Here is an 18,976-nt window from a genome sequence, read left to right as displayed (position 1 = left end):
GCTGGCTCACAACCATCTGTAACTCCCCAGATAAACACCTTCTGGCTTCCATGAGCACTGCACACATGAAATACAAACAAACACACATACACATAAATTTAAAAGTTAAAAGAAAGGCCAGAGAAATGACTCACCAGTTACTAGCACTTACTGCTCTTATAGAGGGACCAGGTTCAGTTCCCAGAACCTGCATGGTTATTTCCAACCTCCTATAACTCCAGTTCCAAGGGATCTAACATCTGGCTTCTTTTGGGCTCCTGAATACATACACATGGTACACATTAATTCATGTAGGGGAATACACATAAATAAAAATCTTTAAAAATATAGAACCAGACAGGCGTCTCTATGACGGGTAAGGTGACCTGCAACCTAAGTCAGAAGCTCATTTTTTAGTAAAAGGGGGACCTGTAGGGCCCTGGTCCCCGTTTTGGGTAACTGTTGCCTTGCTTGCTGACCTTCACCTTGATATCCTCCCTATGCTAATTCCCTGCCGGGTTCCACCCTCCTGAATGCTTAAGGAAAAATCCTTGTCTGTGTATCCTGCATAATGGGCATTAACAGCTTAGATGCAAGATTGTAAAACATCGGTAGGGAACTTCTGCCCTCCCGGGTTCTCCCATTGTGCTGTAAGCCTGTATTTAAGACCTCCTCCCAGCCGGGCAGTGGTGGCGCATGCCTTTAATCCCAGCACTCGAGAGACAGAGGCAGGTGGATCTCTGTGAGTTTGAGGCCAGCCTGGGCTACAGAGTGAGTTCCAGGAAAGGCACAAAACTACACAGAGGAAACCCTGTCTCGAAAAAACCAAAAATAGATAGATAGATAGATAGATAGATAGATAGATAGATAGATAGATAGATAGATAGATAGATAGATAGATAAATTAAATAAAAAATATAGAACCGGAAAGCTGAGAGGTGGTGGCACACACCTTTAGTCCCAGCACTCAGGAGGCAGAGGCAGGCAGATCTCTGTGAGTTCGAGGCCAGCCTGGTCTACAGAGCAAATTCCAGGACAGCCAGGTCTACACAGAGAAACTCTGTCTTATAAAACCAAAAATAAATAATAAATAAAATAAAACCAGGCATGGTGGCACATGCTTTAATCGTAGCACTTGGGAGGCAGAGACAGGCAGATCTCTGTAAGTTCAAGGCCAACCTGGTCTACAGAGTGATGATAGTTCTAGGCTAGCCAGGGCTACAAAGTGAAACCCTGTCTCAAAAAACCAAATAAAGCCGGGCGGTGGTGGCGCACGCCTTTAATCCTAGCACTCGGGAGGCAGAGCCAGGCGGATCTCTGTGAGTTCGAGGCCAGCCTGGTCTCCAAAGCGAGTTCCAGGAAAGGCGCAAAGCTACACAGAGAAACCCTGTCTCGAAAAACCAAAAAAAAAAAAAAAAAAAAAAAAAAAAAAAAAAAACCAACTAAATAATTAAAATAAAATGGATGAAACAATAGGTATGGCAGTGCATACCTATAGCCCCTTCACTTCATAGGTGGAAGGAAGAGGATTTCAAAGTTAACCTCAACTATAGAGCAAGTTCAAAGCCAACCTGAGTTTGCACTAACAGATACTAAGAACAGGACTAGTGTCTCAGAACCTAAAGGTTAAGAAGCAGGTTTGTGCTCAGTCCTAGGGTAAGTGAGCCCTAATTCTTGATAGTCTTTGGCTGTATACATATTACAGAAAACTTCCTGTGAGCCTTTTTCTCATTGTCTTGTGATACTGTCAGCAGTTAAGAGTCCTGGCTGCGAGCCTGATGGTAGTGTCACATGCCTTTAATCCCAGCACGCAGGAGACAGAGGCAGGTGGATCTGTGAGTTCGAGGCCAGCAGAGTGAGTTCTAGGACAGTCAGTCAGGGCTACACAGAAAAACCCTGTGGGCAGGGTAGGGGGGTCGGCGCTGCTCTGGAGGACTTGGGTTGGATTTCCAGCACCTACATGGTGGCTCACGATCATCTGAAACTCCAGGACCAAGGAATCCAACACCCTTTTCCAACCTCTGCCGGCACCAGACATGCACATAGTACACATACAAGCATGCAGATGAAATATTCATGCATGTAAGTTAAAGAAGTCTTTTTAAAATATAAAAAGCAAAATATTCTTGAAGCAGAAATTTACACATAGACTGGATATTTTATGTTTATTTTTTAGTTTATTATTTTTACCGTTAGCCATTTTTTAGGAGTCCTATTCAGAGATACACGGTGAAATATTTTTGGATGAAATATTTAGATTTATGAGATCGACTTCAAAAAATCATCCAGTAGGCACCAAGACTTGGGCACCTGTGTCTTAGAATCCTGACTTGGGTAACGAGAGAATAAAGAAAGAGCAGATAAACATACAGAAAAGCTGGGGTTAGGTGGCCATGAGTTCTGGCGCAGATGCACTAGTAGCCAAGAGACTCAGCTCTTTTATTGTATACAGCTGGAGGGGAGGAGGGCTGGCTAACCTTTGAAGGAACACTGTAGAGAAGCAGTTTGAGGCTGCAGTCAACTGGTTTTAGATAATTTTTTATTGTATACAGCTGGAGGAGGAGGTGGGTTGGCTAACCTTTGAAGGAGCACTGTAGAGAAGCAGTTTGAGGCTGCAGTCAACTGGTTTTAGTTAATGACTAATCTTTTGTAACAACCATACTTGGGCCAGAGGAAGACTTTGCCATTCCTCTGAACCTAACCCACAGAAGGCCTGCCATTCTCTTGGGTCTGAGGCATTGGGATTCTTGGCATGGCCATGTTCTTGTCACTGACACATTCACTCAGGACTTCATCAGCTCACCACAGTAGAGGGAGGGGCAAGAGATGGGCAAGGGTAAAGTATAGATAGATAAAATATGATTAGCTAAGTATTGATAATCTCTCTCTCCTCTCTCCTCTCTCTCTCTGTCTCTCTCTGTCTCTATCTCTGTCTCTCTCTGTCTCTCTCTCTCTCACACACACACACACACACACACACACACACACACACATGATTTCTCTGTGGAGCCCTGGCTGTCCCAGAACTCACTCTGTAGACCAGGCTGGCCTCAAACTCAGAGATCCACCGCCTCTGCCTCCTGAGTGCTGGGATTAAAGGCTTGCACCACCATGCCCAGCTAGTATTGATAATTTTTTTTTGTAAGATTTATTTATTATGTACACAGTGATCTGTCTGCATGTATCCCTGCCGGCCAGAAGAGGGCACCAGATCTCATTACAGATGGTTGTGAGTCGCCATGTAGTTGCTGGGAATTGAACTTGGGACCTCTGGAAGAGCGGCCAGTGCCCTTAACCTCTGAGCCATCTCTCCAGCCCCTTGATAACTCTTTTTTTGTTTGTTTTTGGTTTTTTTTTTGTTTTGTTTTTCGAGACAGGGTTTCTCTGTGTAGCTTTGCACCTTTCCTGGAACTCACTTGGTAGCCCAGGCTGGCCTCAAACTCACAGAGATCCTCCTGCCTCTGCCTCCCGAGTGCTGGGATTAAAGGCGTGCGCCGCTGCCGCTGCCGCCGTCGCCGCCACCACCCGGCCCTTGATAACTCTTAAAACCAGAGGATAGGGCTATAATTTTATAGTTTGGTACCTATTTGAATGGTTTTCATTTTATTTTATTCTGTGAGTGTTTTGCCTGCATGTGTGTATGTTTGTGCACCATGTGCTTGTCTGCTAATGGTTGTGAGCCGTCATGGGTGCTGGGAACCAAACCTGGGTCCTGTTCAAGAACAGCAAATGATTTCAACCACTGAGACATCTCTCCAGCCCCCTATTTGAAATTTTCACAATACAATATAAATAAAAATTATTGAATAGCTGACAGATCTCTTATAAACCTAAGGCCAACTTAATCTGCATAGAACATTCGAGGACAGCCAAGACTACACAGAGAAACCCTGTCTCGAAAACCAAAATAATAATTTCACTGAATAACAAAAAATGCAATTGAAGAGGTTCTAGATTTGTTTCAGTTGGTAGCATGCTTGATTAGCATGCTTGAAGTCCTGGGTTTGATCTCTAACACCCCATAAACCAGTGCATGCCTATAATCCAGAACTTAAGAGGTAGAGGCAGGAGGATCAGAACTTGAAGGTCATCCTTAGTTACATTCTGAGTTTTAGGATGTCCTGGGCTAGACCCTGACCCCACCTCCCAAAAAGCATTAATGTTATAGCAAAAATAGTCTATATCAATAAAAACTTTATAAACTATATTTATAACTGTAAAAATAGGTTTGAATTTTGAAGTATAGTTATGCTAGAATAGGTAATAACTTTGCTGATTACTAAATTCTCCATAGTTTTGTGAATTTTACATCTTTATAAAGTTGTGGAATGTTGTCATTATTTCCCATTCTACAGATCCTTACATGGGCTCCCTTTTTTTTACCATGTCACTGTATGAACATCTGTGTCAACACTGATCTTGGAATTGTGTAACTCTGAGAATATAGTTGTCAGCACCTAATGTGTAGTGACTGCTTGGTGGTAATAAATGGCTGTGGCTTGAGCTGCTGAAGGCAGATGGCACCAGTTTCTGATTAGGTTAAATGTAAGGGATGCGGAAAAGCTCTTTGATCAAGAACTCCAAGTAAGCCAGGCGGTGGTGGTGCATGCCTTTAATCCCAGCACACAGGAGGCAGAGGCAGGTGGATCTCTGTGAGTTCGAGGCCAGCCTGGACTACAGAGTGAGATCTAGGAAAGGCACAAAGCTACACGGAGAAACCCTGTCTCCAAAAACAAACAAACAAACAAAAGAACTCCAAGTAACAACCAGAAAATTGAGTTAGGAGAAGCTACATTAGTTTGGGGGCCTGTGAGATGACTTAGTGGTCAAGGTTGCTTCTACCAGTCCTAGGTGACCTGAATTCAATTTCTGTCCCCACATGGTGGAAGGAGAGAGCCAACTCATGCCAGTTTTTACAGTGCATGTACGAATGCACATAATAAATGTTGAGAGGGTGAAAAAGAGAATAGCAGTTAGACTTAGTGGCTCAAGATATAATCCCAATATGTAGGATCCTGAGTCAGGAGGATTGTTGTGAATTCATGGCCACACTGGGCTACATAATGATTTCCAGCAAGCGTAGGCTGCATCTTAGTAAAACCATGTCTCAAAAAGCAAAAAGCCAGCCACGTGGCACACATCTATAATCACAGCATTCAGGAGGCAGAAGCAGGAAGATCACCACAAGGTGAAGTCCATTCTGATCTATAGTAAGTTCCAGGCCAGCCAGAGCTACAATGTGAAACCCTGTCTCAAAAACAAAACAAGGGCTGGAGAGATGGCTCAGAGGTTAAGAGCACTGCTTGCTCTTCCAAAGGTCCTGAGTTCAATTCCCAGCAACCACATGGTGGCTCACAACCATCTGTAATGAGATCTGGTGCCCTCTTCTGGCCTGCAGGGATATGTGCAGACAGAACACTGTATACATAATAAATAAATAAATCTTTAAAAAAAAAATATATGAGATTAGGAGGTAAAGCAGCTAAGCATTCACTCTTAAGATGTGGCAGTTCCTAGAAGGGGAAAAAGAATGGTGGCCGAGGTAGTCAGTAGGAGCGGCAAAGGCCCACATTTGTGTGAGCCTGCAGCCCCAGTCAAGACTCTGAAGGCTGATACGTTTTGGTTTTCTTCTTCAGGCTTCGTGAATAATGTGGTGTTTACCAGTCACACGATGGAGCAGAGGCACCCTCTCCTTGTTCAGCTGCAGGCCCTCATCAGGGCTGCCAACCCTAGTGCAGCCTTCATTCTTGCAGAAAATGGGATGGTTACAAGGTAACTTGTGCAGACTCCGCTCTGTGTGCCCAGCCTCTTTCCGGTTCCGCACCTGGCTGGCTCCCAGGGTCTTCCCGCTGTATCTCAGACACACATGGTGGAAGGAAAGAACTGGTTACTGTAAGGTGCCCTCTCACCTCCACATGCATGTGTGATGTACACATACACACACACACACACACACACACACACACACACACACACACACACACACACACATGAAAAAATAATAACTGCTACTTTTTTAAATGTTTGTAGGTGTTTTGCCTGTGTGTATGTCTGTATACCACATACCACATGCATGCCTGGTGCCCACAGGGTCCAGAAGAGAGTGTCAGATCCCCTGGAACTAGAGTTACTGATATTGTGACCTATCTTTTGGGTGCTGGGAATTAAACCAGGGTCCTCTGGAAGAACAGCTCGTCCTCTTCACTGCTGTTCCATGTCTCTAGCCCTGTAAAATGCTGTTTTTGTTTGATGTAGGGTCCCACTTTGCGTCTCTGGCTTGCTTAGAACTCAGAGAGACCCACCTAGCTCTGCTTACTAGGCTCTGGGGTTAAAGTCAACCACCACACCTTTCTGAAATAAAGTCATCAAGAGGACCCCATTTATCACTATCCTATAATGTTTTGAGACACTTTGTTACTTTGTTTTGACAGATTCTTTCTCACACTTTGAATAATAGAAGTCAGGACTGTCTTCAACGGTCCGTGTGTTAAGATGTGAGAGAGATGGCATAGAGAATAGAGAAAAATGCTCACTTTACTTCATGGTCTTGGTCCAGACTGCAAACTAATAATAGAGAATTTGTAAAAAAGCAAAGTGCTCATTATGTAATGATTTGATTTGCTCTGCTGCAGACTCAAAGGAATACAGTATTTTATATAGTTTCAGTTTTTTAAACCATGTAAATACCTTTTGTATTTAAAAAAAATTGCTGGACATGATGTGCATTCTGAATCCCTGACATTTGGGAAGCCAAGATGAGTTCAAGTTCAAACCAATCTGGGCTACTTACCTAGAACCTTGTCTTAAAAACAAAAACCAGCCGGGCGATGGTGGCGCACGCCTTTGATCCAAGCACTTGGGAGGCAGAGGCAAGTGGATCTCTGTGAGTTCGAGGCCAGCCTAGTCTACAAAGAGAGTTTCAGGACAGTGAAGACTGTTACACAGAGAAATCAATCCTGTCTCAAAAACCAAAAAAACAAACAAAAAAACAAAAACCAGCTGAGGGGCAGGCAAGATGGCTCAGCAGGAAGAGCACTTGCCACCGAGCAGGAGAGTCTGAGTTTGACCCTGGAGTCCACATTGTAAATGAGAGAGCTGCCTCCTACAGCTGTCCTCTGACATCGTCGACACACATACCATGGCCTCACATGTACACATGCCTTTAAATAGCACTGGGGAAGTGCATCTCTGTGGGCATGTGTGTGGAAGCCAGAGGTCAACTTCACATGTACATTCACAAAAAATAAATGTAAAAAAAATATTGTTTTGTTATCAGGGAAATAGTTCAGTCAGTAAAGTACTTGCCATATAAGCATGAGGACCTCGGGTTGATCCTCAGCACCCATATGAAAGGCTGGGTGTAGTGGCCCATGCTTGTTAGCAGGTGCAACACCCTGCATCCAGTCCCTGGTTACACACACCGACATAAATGGAGGGCTGGAGACATGACTGTGTGCCATGTGCTTGCCTGGTGCCTGGGAAGATCAGAGCAGGGCATCAAATCCCCTGGAACAAAAACTGTGGATGATTGTAAGCCACCATGGAATCCTGGAATCAAACTCCGGTCCTCTGCAAGGATAACAGGTGCTGGGAATCAACTCTCCAGCCCCGCCCCCACCTTTACAGTCTTAAGATCTGGCAGGCACTGTGCTGACCAAATGATTAAACAGCAAAAACAGTAATGGGACACTCTGATAGCATGCACCTCCCTGCTGTGAGTCAGTGAAGACAACATCACCTAGGTACTGATCGATGTCACCAGATCAACCAGGCTTGGTGGTACATGTCTGTAATCCCAGCCCTTGAGAAAGCAGAGGTGAAAGTTTCTGATGCAGTGAGTCCTGGGTCGGACCTGATATTCTACATTTACCACTGCTGATCATAGTACTAGATTCCTCAGGTGTAATAGTATATTGTGAGGCGGGTGGTGGTGGCACACACCTTTCATCCCATCTGAAGCGGGTGAATCTCTGTGAGTTCGAGGCCAGCCTGGGCTACAGAATGAGTTCCAGGACAGGCTCTAAAACTACACAGAGAAACCCTGTCTCAAAAAAAAAAGTATATTATGGTCCTGTAAGAGAAAGTTTTGTTTTGTTTTTTGTTTTGTTTTTTGGGCAGTTTTTGTTTTGTTTTGTTTGTTGTGAAACAGGCTCTCTATGTAGCCCTAAATGGTCTGAAACTCACTATATAGACCAAACTCACAGAAATCTGTCTGTCTCTGCCTATGAGAAACTATTCTTAGAAGATACATATTGAAGTATTTAGAAATGAACTGTTACACATACAACCAATATTCATATTCTTTGTCAAGAAAAAAAATGCATGCATGTGTGGAGAGGTTAACATTGACAATCCTAATTAACCTGTGTCTTCTCTGCTTCTCTGTGTTTTTATAGGAATGAAGACATTGAGCTGATTCTCTCAGAAAACAGTTTTTCAAGTCCCCAGATGCTACGTTCTCGATACTTAATGTTTCCGGGCTGGCAAGTATCATTACTGAATAGTAGCTTGAAAAGGAAATGTGAGCCACATCTACAGCGAAGAAAGAGCAGAAATGACAATACCATATATGATTCACAAGAGTCAGATGTGTTAATTGGAATAAACTGCCCTGCCCTGATAGCCTTGCCAAGAGCCAGTGCTCCACATTCTGAGCCTCTCTGAACATTGCAATTCAGGGGTCATCCTGCAGGCACCAAGTACAGTGGTTCTTGGTGGCACAGCACGAAGGCTTAGATTCCCCAGGTAAAAAATTGCAGTCTAGAGTAGGTAGTCAGCCCTCTAGAGTAGGTAGTCAGCCGTCTAGAGTAGGTAGTCAGCCGTCTAGAGTAGGTAGTCAGCCGTCTAGAGTAGGTAGTCAGCCGTCTAGAGTAGGTAGTCAGCCGTCTAGAGTAGGTAGTCAGCCGTCTAGAGTAGGTAGTCAGCCGTCTAGAGTAGGTAGTCAGCCGTCTAGAGTAGGTAGTCAGCCGTCTCGAGTAGGTAGTCAGCCGTCTCGAGTAGGTAGTCAGCCCTCTAGAGTAGGTAGTCAGCCGTCTAGAGTAGGTAGTCAGCTGTCTCGAGTAGGTAGTCAGCCGTCTCGAGTAGGTAGTCAGCCGTCTCGAGTAGGTAGTCAGCCCTCTAGAGTAGGTAGTCAGCCGTCTAGAGTAGGTAGTCAGCCCTCTAGAGTAGGTAGTCAGCCGTCTAGACTAGGTAGTCAGCCGTCTAGAGTAGGTAGTCAGCCGTCTAGAGTAGGTAGTCAGCCGTCTAGACTAGGTAGTCAGCCGTCTAGAGTAGGTAGTCAGCCGTCTAGACTAGGTAGTCAGCCGTCTAGAGTAGGTAGTCAGCCGTCTAGAGTAGGTAGTCAGCCGTCTAGAGTAGGTAGTCAGCCGTCTAGAGTAGATAGTCAGCCGTCTAGAGTAGGTAGGCTTCTGCTAATGAGATCATGAACCATTCTCTGCAGCCATTTCCCAGCTCAAGAACCTCTCCACAAAGAGAAGAAAAGAGATCTGCCAAGTCCACCGTAATCTTACTCTAATACCATCATCACCTGAGCTAGCCCTGGGGCTAGGCATTGTTTTAAGACTGCTTTCGACTAGCCACACAGCTTCTGAGTATAATGTTAATATAAATTAATAAAACTCAAACAAGTTTAGAGCTAACTGTGGCTGCCTGTGCCTGTCAGCCACAGGACTGGCAACACAGAGCCAGCACACCCATGATGGCAGGAAGCTCTGCCGTGCAGTGCTGCTTCAGAACTTGCCTGTCTCGGATTTTTTATTTCGTATCAGCATAACACATAATAAATGCCACCATTGTTCACATTTACAGATGACAGAGGCAGAAGTCCAGTGACCTGTCCAAGTTAAAGCTAGTGACTGAAAGAGCTGGATTTCAGACCCAGGTTGTCCGAGTCCAGAGCCTACTTTCAAGACAGCCCCGTATCTCCACGACCTTTCCCTGCTCTCCTCCTGCCTTCATCCCAAGTGCTGGGTTACAGGCTGGCCCACTGTGCCAGGCTGCTTCTTGTTGTTGTTTTAAGACAGGATCTCACTATGTACCTGGCCTTGAACTCACAATCTTCTTGTTTCAGCCTCCTGAGTGCCAGAATTAAGGCCTGAGCTACCATATCTAGCTCTAAGACCCTTCCTTCTTCCCTCCCTTCCTCGCTCCCTCCCTCCCTTTCTTCTTCTTCTCCTCCTCCTTCTCCTCCTCCTCCTCCTCCTCCTCCTCCTCCTCCTTCTCTCTCTCTCTCTCTCTCTCTCTCTCTCTCTCTCTCTCTCTCTCTCTCTCTCTTTGTGTGTGTGCGTGTGTGCATGCATGTGCACTTGACTGTGTGTGAGCATGTGGAAACCAGCTGTCAATTTCAGGTGTCTTCCCCTGTCCCTCTCTGTGTTTTGAGACAATGTCTCTCTGAACCTAGAGCTGATGTTTGGCTACATCAGCTGGCCAGCAAGCCCTTAGAATTTACCTATCTTCTCCCCAGCACTGGGGCTGCAGGCACATGCCAACACATCTGGTTCACATGCGTGCTGGTGATCTAAACTTGTGTTCTTACACTTATGTGGCAAGTACTTTACACAATGAGCAATTTCTCTCACCCCAGAACCTATTTTCTGGAGTCCTGGAAGCATTTATCCCTACATCCAATGATTACTTCCTTCCTGTAGGTTTAGAAGAAAAGTTTACTAGAAGACATTGTTCACGCTTAGCCAGAATTAACCTGACTTCTTCTAGGCACCTTAGTCATCCTCCACACAATCCCCTCTACCACTGATTATTTACATGAATTTAAAAACTGATTGCACTATGCTATAAAAGCAAAACAAAATGACTTAAAAAAATTCAGTTTAGGGTCTGGGTTTAGTTGCTTGCCCAAGTCTGTAATCCTAGCATTTCGGAGACTGAGGTAGGAGAATCACTCCGAGTTCTAAGCCAGAAAGACCCTGTCTCAAAATATATATAACCTCAGGTTGTTGTGTAAAAATTAGAGGTTTTCAGCTATATTCTTAGAAGAAAGCTCTGATCATACTTCCTTAAATAGTGGGTGTGTCCTTGTGCTTAAACAAAATAATTATGTCTTAGCTAAAAGGAAGCAAGTAGTAGGGGCTGGGGCGCAGCTCCGTTGGTAGAGTTTTGCCTAGCATACATGAAGCTCTGTGTTCTAGCCCCAGCGCCACTAAGACCGGATGTGGTGTATTTGCCATAAATCTGTGAAGGAGGATCAGAGCCTCAAGGTCTTCCTCAGCTCCATATCAGGTTTGAGGCCAACCTATACTACATGAGATCCTGTTTCAAAAAGAAAATTAAAGAAAGAAAAATTGTAAATTAAAGAAAGAAAGAAGCTGGGTGATAGTGGTACTCACCTTTAATCCCAGCACTCAGGAGGCAGAGGCAGGTGGATCTCTGTGAGTTTGATCTCTACAGAGTGAGATCCAGGACAGCCAGGACTACACAGAGAAACCCTGCCTCAAAAAAAAAAAAAAAAAAAAAAAAAAAACCAAAAGAAAAGAAGAAAAAAAAAGCAGACAGGATGGCGAAGTTCGAACCCCAGTCCTTGGGAGCTACCTTCATGCCTTCCCTTTTGTCTTCACACTAAGGGACTGGGACCTGGGACATGGCGCCTTTCACAGGATGACAGTTACTGTTCTCCCTTCCTTCCCACCTGGGCCAGGCTCCGCCTCAGAATGAGCTGGCTTTGATTTAAGGACATCATAGCAGATCTTAGCCATCTCCCTCCCATATCCCTCTGTTCTTACCAGCTCCACTTCCACATTCCCTAGTGGAATAATTTCTTCTTAGGATAGAAATGCTGCTTTTTTCCCCCGTGTCCCTACAAATTCCCAGATAGATTCAAATATCAGAGAAGCCCATAGTCTTCAAATAACTATTTTACATAGCGAGGGGACACGTTCACTGTGCAAATGCATCAACATATAACTTTAAAGAAACTTCAAGAATGAAATACTTCTGACTATAAACTCAATACTGCAGCACTAAACAGTGTGATAGCACATGCCTGTAATTGGAGCCTGCAGGAAACAGATGCAGGTGGATGGGGAGTTTGAGTAAGCCAGCCTATACTATATAGAAGTACTGTCTCCAGAATTCAAAAATAATAAAGGAAATGAATATAAAAATACAATAGACTAGAAGACCTAGCAAGGCCTAATGTGACAGTTGGGAAGCATAATTACATACTTAAGAAAAGGCTGGGCTGTTGAGATGGGTCAGCAGGTAAAGATACTTGCCACCAAGCCAGTGACCCACGTGTAGAAGGAGAGAAACCACCCACAAGTTGTCCTCTGACCTTTATATCCATGCATGGAATGTACCTCCCCCATATATTCACAAAATAAATGATATTTTTACTTTTAAAGAGAAGTCTAAGCAAGTTGGTGGTTGTGCATGCTTTTAATCCTAGCACTTGGAAAGCAGAAGCAGGTGGATCTCTGAGTTTGAGGCCAGTCTGGTCTACAGAGCTAGTTCTAGGACAGCCAAGGCTATACAAAGAAACCCTGTCTCAAAAAACAAAAACCAAAAAAAGGAAAAATAAGAAAAGTCTAGGGAGCTGGAGAGGTGGCTCAATGGTGAAGAGTACTTGCCTCTCTTGAAGAGAACCCTGTTTCGATTCCCAGCACCCATGTGGTACAGTTCAAAGCTCTCTGTAACCTCCAGTTCCAGAGTGCATATGATACAAATGCACACATTCAGGCAAAATACATGTACATATAGAATAAAAATAAATCTTTTTTTTTAAGCAAGAAAGAGAAAAACCTATTCCAAGTAAGGCATGGTGGCACACTTATCCCAGTAATCAGAGGTAGAGGCAGGAGGATTAGGAGTTCAGGATTATCCTTGGCTACATAGTAAGTTCCAGTTCACTCTCATGGGCTCCATGAAACTCTGTCTCACAAAACTTCACAAGGAGACAGAGCACAGTGGTGAGAGCCTGTGATCTCAGTACTGAGAGGCAGAGACAGGTAGATCTGTAAGTTAGAGACCAGCCTGATTTACACAGCAATCTGCAGGACAGCCAGGGCTGTTTAGTGAAACCCTGTCTTAAAAAACAAACTTTTTAAAGGGCTAGCAAAATGGCTCAGTGGTTAAAGAAACTTGCCACCAAGCCCTGTGGCCTGAGTTCAGTCCCTGAGTCCCTCACAGTGGAAGAAGAAAACCAACTCCTGCAAGCTGTCCTCTGACCTCCATGTGTACACTGTGGCAAATGCACGCACACACACACCCACACACACACACACACACAATTAATGCTCTGAGTTTAGCCCTGTTCTTAATGGGTCTGTGACAAGCAGTGTGACTGCTGAGCTGAAAATCTAAGAAACAGAAACACAGCAGTGGCATCCCATCTCCTTAGTCCCTTCCAGAGAACCACTGTGAGATGGGCATGTTTGGAGTGTTGAAAGTAATTCAGCTGGTTTGGAAGCTGAAGCAGGTGACTCTCCAGTCCAAAGCTGGGAATGGGGTAGGAGTGGCTCCTGCTGGCTTTGGAAGGACTCCTGGTGTCAGTGGGTCTGAGGGAGTCCTCAGGCCCTTGGCTCCTGCTAGTCTAGAGTAGTTAGACCTGTGTTCTCAGGAAGGGCTTGCCCCAAGGAGCCAGCATGCTTTCCAGTCTCACAGTAAAGCAGAGGTATACACATTGGAAACTGCTTTAGCCGAACAGTGGTGGTGCACGCCTTTAATCCCAGCACTCAGGAGGCAGAGGCAGGAGGATCTCTGAATTAGAAGCCAACTTGGTCTACAGAGCTAGAGTTCCAGGACAGCCAGGGCTACACAGAGAAACCCTGTCTCGAAAAACAAACACAGCAATCAGCCTCTAGCACCATGTAAACTAGGTGTGGTGTTCCATGCTTTTAGTCCCTGAATTAAGAGATGGACGCCCAGAGGATCAGAAATTTAAGGTCATCCTCGGTTACATAGCAAATCTGAGACCAACCTAGTATAGATAAGACCCTAGCTCATGTAGAAAAAAAGAAAAATATACTGTAAACAAAATAGTGTATTAGTGAGAGGATTAAACAAATGATGGACAGTTCATCCCAAGATAGAATATAACAGTGAACCCCCAAACACTGAATGGATGAGATGGGGCAAAGGGGACTACAGCTTATTGTATATATACATGAATCTGTCAAAGAATTTAAAAAAATTACTTGTTCTTACATTAAAAAAAAATACTTTTAGGTATGAAGGTAAATTTGATTCCGGATCCGTCTTTCCACTAATGGTTCAGATCTGCGTGTGGTTTGACCGACCTCTGGAGAAAACCCGCTTTGTGACCAAGTGTAAAGGTGAGCCGTGGCTAGGACATGGTTCAACCCCAGTGAAAGGGTTGCCCTCCCTGTGGTCCCATTTCAGTCATCATCCATGGTGTCTTCGCTTCTCCATACTGTCAGGATCAAAAGCAGGTAGGGGTTGATGAGCCCAGCGTCCCCAGTTCTGACCGTGTGTGGCCACACTTTGATCACTCCGAGGGAATAATGGCAGAGGCCCTGGGCGGGAGGAGATGGAGATGGCAGCTCTGAACCTTGAGCCCTTCTCCTGACCCTGACCTGTCCAGCTATGTTGGCCTAAGCTTGGCCTCTGCGTCCAGGTAGCTGACATTCTATCCTTTTCCTCCACCAGCAATTCAGTCTTCCATCAAGCCAAGTCCCTTCTCTGGAAATATCTACCACATCCTTGGCAAAGTGAAGTTTTCAGGTAAATGGGGTGAGTCTTGGTAGCTTGGGCACTCACGGCTTGTGGTAGGAGCTCTTAGCTTCTCTGGCACTGCTCTGCTCCAAGAACCAACTGGCCCAGTCCTCTCTTCTACAGTGGAGAATCTGCCCTCTGCCCCTGGGCTACTCTCCACATCTCCTTGATTGCCACATTCTAAAGACCTCCACCCCGTACCCTTGAGTCATCCATGGCCTCTTCCTAGCCCTCCTCCCAGACTTGACAAAACCAGAGCTCCCAATCTGGTCAAAGTCTTGGAACTCTTGAGTTTTCTTCCCTTTTGTTTAGTAAGCCTTAGACCCCTGGAACCCTCATAACCCCGTTGATTTTCTGAGGACGGAGGTCAGAAAGGACCTCAAACACATCAGCTCACTGTTGAGGAAGAGGAGCAAAGGCCAAGGAAAAAGAGCAGCATTTGTCAAAGTCCAGAGGCAGAAAAGAAGAACCACAGCAGTTTGTTACAGCTGAAGGGATGATGGGATCCTGCTGGGTGCCATTAAATCTTGGAGCAGGGAGCTCCAGTGAGCAGTATATAGCTCCTCCACAAGAGTCCGAAGATTGGGCTGTAGGACAAGGCCTCTGAAGCCCAGCTAAAGTGTGTCCCTGCTTTCTTCCATTCTTTTATAAATCTGTTCTATTTACATTGATGGATGTTTTGCCCACATGTATGTGTGTACCACATGTGTGCCTGGTGCCCATTTGATCCCCTGCACCTGGAGTTACAGGTGGTGTGAGTCACTGTGTGGGTGCTGAGACTCAAACCCAGGTTCTCTAGAAGAGCATCAGCCACCTCCCCAGCCTCCTTCCTCAGGCTGCTGGGTGGTGCTTAGTCCTGGGTGTCACAGGCAGACGCTGCATTCAGCCCGGGGTGGGGGGTGGGGAGTGTTGCTGCTTTCCTGGGCTTTCCTGTCAGTGCAGCTGCCTCTCCTACAGCCTTGCAGACGCCATGGGGATGGCCAGCTTATCCTGCCTACAAGCCTCTTCTTCCTGCTGTGTCCTTCTGCCCCATTAACAGTGTGTGTCTCATCGCCCACACCAACCAAGCCATAACTCCTACTTCATCCTTTCCAACTTGCCACTACCCATCATGTCAGTTCTAGGAATCTGTCAACCTGCCAACACTGTTACAGTGTAGCAGTCTTTTGGGATTTGGTCTCAGGGACAAATGTGTTCTCTGTGCAGATTCTGAAAAGACCATGGAGGTCTGCCACAACACTTTGACCAATTCCTTGAGCATTATGCCGGTTTTGGAGGGACCCACTCCACCCCCCAACTCAAGAAGCACACCTCAAGACAGTGGGCAGCCAGAATGCTACCTTGTGTTCATTGGCTGCTCCCTGAAGGAAGACAGCCTCAAAGACTGGCTCCGACAGTCAGCTAAGCAGGTGACTCGCAAAGCCAACATAGCTGAACCCAGATACATACGACCTGCACACTCCATTGACCCTGGCCGCCTCCGGACACCCACTGGTCTACACCTCATAGGGACATTTGGGGATTAAGAAGCAGCCTGTGGGGCAAGCTCCAGGCAGATGTGGCAGTACTGTGCTCTGTGTTTAGGGTTTTTTTATTTGTTTTTCTGAACAGGGTCTCTGTGTAACCCTGGCTATCCTAGAACTATGTAGACCAGACTGGCCTTGAACTCACAGAGATCCTCCAGCCTCTGGAGTGCTGAGATTAAAGGCCTGGCCCTGTGTACTTTTGATTTTATTTTACGTATATGGGTGTTTTGCTTGCATATATGTCTGCACCACATGCATGCTTGGTGCCTGTGGGGGCCAGAAGAGGTCAGATCCCCTGGAACTGGAGATACAGATAACTGTGGGTGCTGGAGTCAACCCCAGGTCCACTGGAAGAATGTGCTCGGTGCTGCCGAGCATCCCTCCAGCCCAGAAGCCGTGGTCCTAAGTGCAGGCGGTCTCAGTGGTCTGCCTCGTCCTGGAAGTCCAGGAGTAGTTACCTGGGGTCCTGGGTCTTGTCCATTGATGATAGTCTTCTAGAAGCTGTGAGCTGCCTCATGTGGGTAAATTCTTTTGTTTTTGATTTTGCTTTTGTTTTAAGGAGGTGTTTTTTAGGAGGTTGGGTGTTTTGACTGAGGTGGTTAGGTGGATCTCACTGTGTAGGCCAGGCTGGCTTCACATTTTTAATCCTCCTGCTTTAAACCTCCCAAGTGCAGGGACCACAGGTGTGTGTCACCACTCCCTGCTTTGGATAAGGTCTTAAATGTTACTAGACTGTGAAACCTCAGGCTTCCATTTTCTGTCGTTGTGGCTTAAGCATAAGAATCTGGCAAAAGAACCGGGTGGTGGCGCACGCCTTTAATCCCAGCACTCAGGAGGCAGAGGCAGGCGGAACTCTGTGAGTTTGAGGCCAGCCTGGGATACAGAGTGAGATCCAGGAAAAGCTCCAAAGCTACACAAGAAAGCCTGTCTCAAACAACAACAAAACAAAAAAGACTCTGACAAGAGGCAGGATTGTGCCCATTTGCAAAGCACTGGGCTCTCTACCATTTGTTCCCAGCTGTCTTGCAGGGCTCTGTGGTGGGAAAGTAGTTTCCTCAGGGGAGTAGACAAGCAAGATAGCATGTCTACGAAAGCTGGTTCATATGCTCTTCCCTCTTCTGGGATCTTTGACATGTAACCTGCCCCCAAACTCCTTTGAGCCTTCAGCTACCCTGGTGCTCCCTCAGCTCTGTTGAAATGTATGTTTTCTCTACGTCTGCATAGAAGCCTCAGAGGAAAGCTCTGAAAACCAGGGGAATGCTGACCCAGCAGGAGATCAAGAACATCCATGTGAGTGGCCTGCCCTAGCTTCCCCTCCCTGGCTTGTCCTAGATCTGTAGTGCTGTCTTGGGTTCCTAGGGTAAGGGACTATTTGTGGGATGTCCTGGCATTCTTGCTTCTCTCGGGACACAAAGGGAAGCTGGTCAAGAAGCTAACCCTGTAGCTTCAGTAAATGGAGTGGCCACGTGTGCTGTGACCTGTCGATGAGATGGAAGAGATCTGGTACCTGTAAGAGGACTGGATAATGGGAGGCCTGGCCTGCTCACCCTGCTCAAGTAGTTCTACAAGATCTCTGCTTAAGATATATCACACAGGGGGCTGGAGAGATGGCCCAGGGGTTAAGAGCACTGGCTGCTCATCCAGAGGTCCTGAGTTCAGTTCCTAGCACCCACATGGCAGCTCACAACTGTCTGTAACTCCAATTCCAGGGGATCTGACACCTTCACACCAATGCACATAAGATAAACTTAAATAAATTATTTTTTTAAAAAGATATATCACACAGAAGTCAGCTGAGGCTCAGAAGAAAGCCATGTAGACAGCTGTTCATGGGAAGGCTATGGGATCCTAAGGTCAAAATGAGATTTCCTGGGTGAGCGTTACTCATAGCAGACTGACCCCTAAGCCTCTTCCTCAAGCCCCATAATAGGCCATCACTAGTCCCAATGTTTGTGCATCATACCTGGTGCTTGTAGAAGCCAGAAGAGGGTGTCAGATCCTGAACTGGAGTTACAGATGGTTGTGAACTACCACCATGTGGGTGCTTGGAATTGAACCTGGATCCTCTGAAAGAACAGCTGGTACTCTACTGAGCTACCTATGCAGTTAGTTAGCTGGCCTGGAACTCACTATGTAGACCAGGCTAGCCTTAGACTCCTAGAGATCCACATACCTCTGCTTTCAGGGTGCTGAGATTAAAGGTGTGGGCCACGATGCCCAGCTCTGTTTATTTGTTTTGAATGAATAAATGATAAAAAGTTGTCAGATAATTCAACAGGATTCTTTTCCAACAGGTGAAACGCCACTTGGATCCCCTACCTGCAGGCTACTTTTACAATGGCACCCAGTTTGTTAACTTTTTTGGGGACAAGACCGATTTTCACCCACGTATCCTTGGAAACAGTTTGGTCCCAGTGTGAAAATCTGGGAGATGCAAGCCTCTCCTGTAAAGTGGGTATCTGCTAGGACCAGCACAGCAAGCCCTAGGTGCAGGCAGGGTCTGTAGACTGGGGGAGTTCGCAGGGACAAATCCCACAGGAACCATCTGTGCTGTCCTTTTAAAGTTGTTGGCATTAGATTTGCCCTTTATTGAGCAGTTGTACTGTTCCACACCATGAAGTGGGGTTGGAAGGAAGCTTGGCTAACAACGGGGTCATGACATACAAAGTGAAGATGGCCTGTTACAGCAGTCCATGTGTGAAGAGATGGGCAGGATGAAATGCAAGACTAGCAAGCGTCAGCGTGCCGATAAAACCCAAGAGCTTGGCTCTAGCCCTTGATGATGC

At 45.9% G+C, this 18,976-nt stretch overlaps 1 protein-coding gene across 3 annotated transcripts in view; it reads left to right on the top strand.

Annotated features, from left to right (window-relative positions):
- Dnaaf9 (dynein axonemal assembly factor 9) overlaps positions 1-18,976 on the top strand; it is a 143,062-nt gene that overhangs the window by 121,012 nt on the left and 3,074 nt on the right. For 2 of the 3 annotated variants that reach the window (XM_052724534.1, XM_052724533.1), the window contains exons 30-36: positions 5,616-5,751; positions 8,376-8,462; positions 14,158-14,264; positions 14,599-14,682; positions 15,871-16,073; positions 17,415-17,480; positions 18,485-18,578. In XM_052724534.1, the coding sequence (XP_052580494.1) occupies positions 5,616-5,751; positions 8,376-8,462; positions 14,158-14,264; positions 14,599-14,682; positions 15,871-16,073; positions 17,415-17,480; positions 18,485-18,578 (777 nt within the window). The remainder of the gene's footprint in view (positions 1-5,615; positions 5,752-8,375; positions 8,463-14,157; positions 14,265-14,598; positions 14,683-15,870; positions 16,074-17,414; positions 17,481-18,484; positions 18,579-18,976) is intronic. The other variant, XM_052724535.1, reaches the window with a different exon arrangement.

The sequence above is a fragment of the Peromyscus californicus genome, unplaced genomic scaffold (assembly GCF_007827085.1).
Source record: "Peromyscus californicus insignis strain IS unplaced genomic scaffold, ASM782708v3 Scaffold_7__1_contigs__length_154581171, whole genome shotgun sequence".
NCBI classification, from domain to species: Eukaryota; Metazoa; Chordata; class Mammalia; order Rodentia; family Cricetidae; genus Peromyscus; species Peromyscus californicus.
Note: the sequence above shows the minus strand (reverse complement) of the source record. Positions and strands in the feature narration are given on the sequence as shown.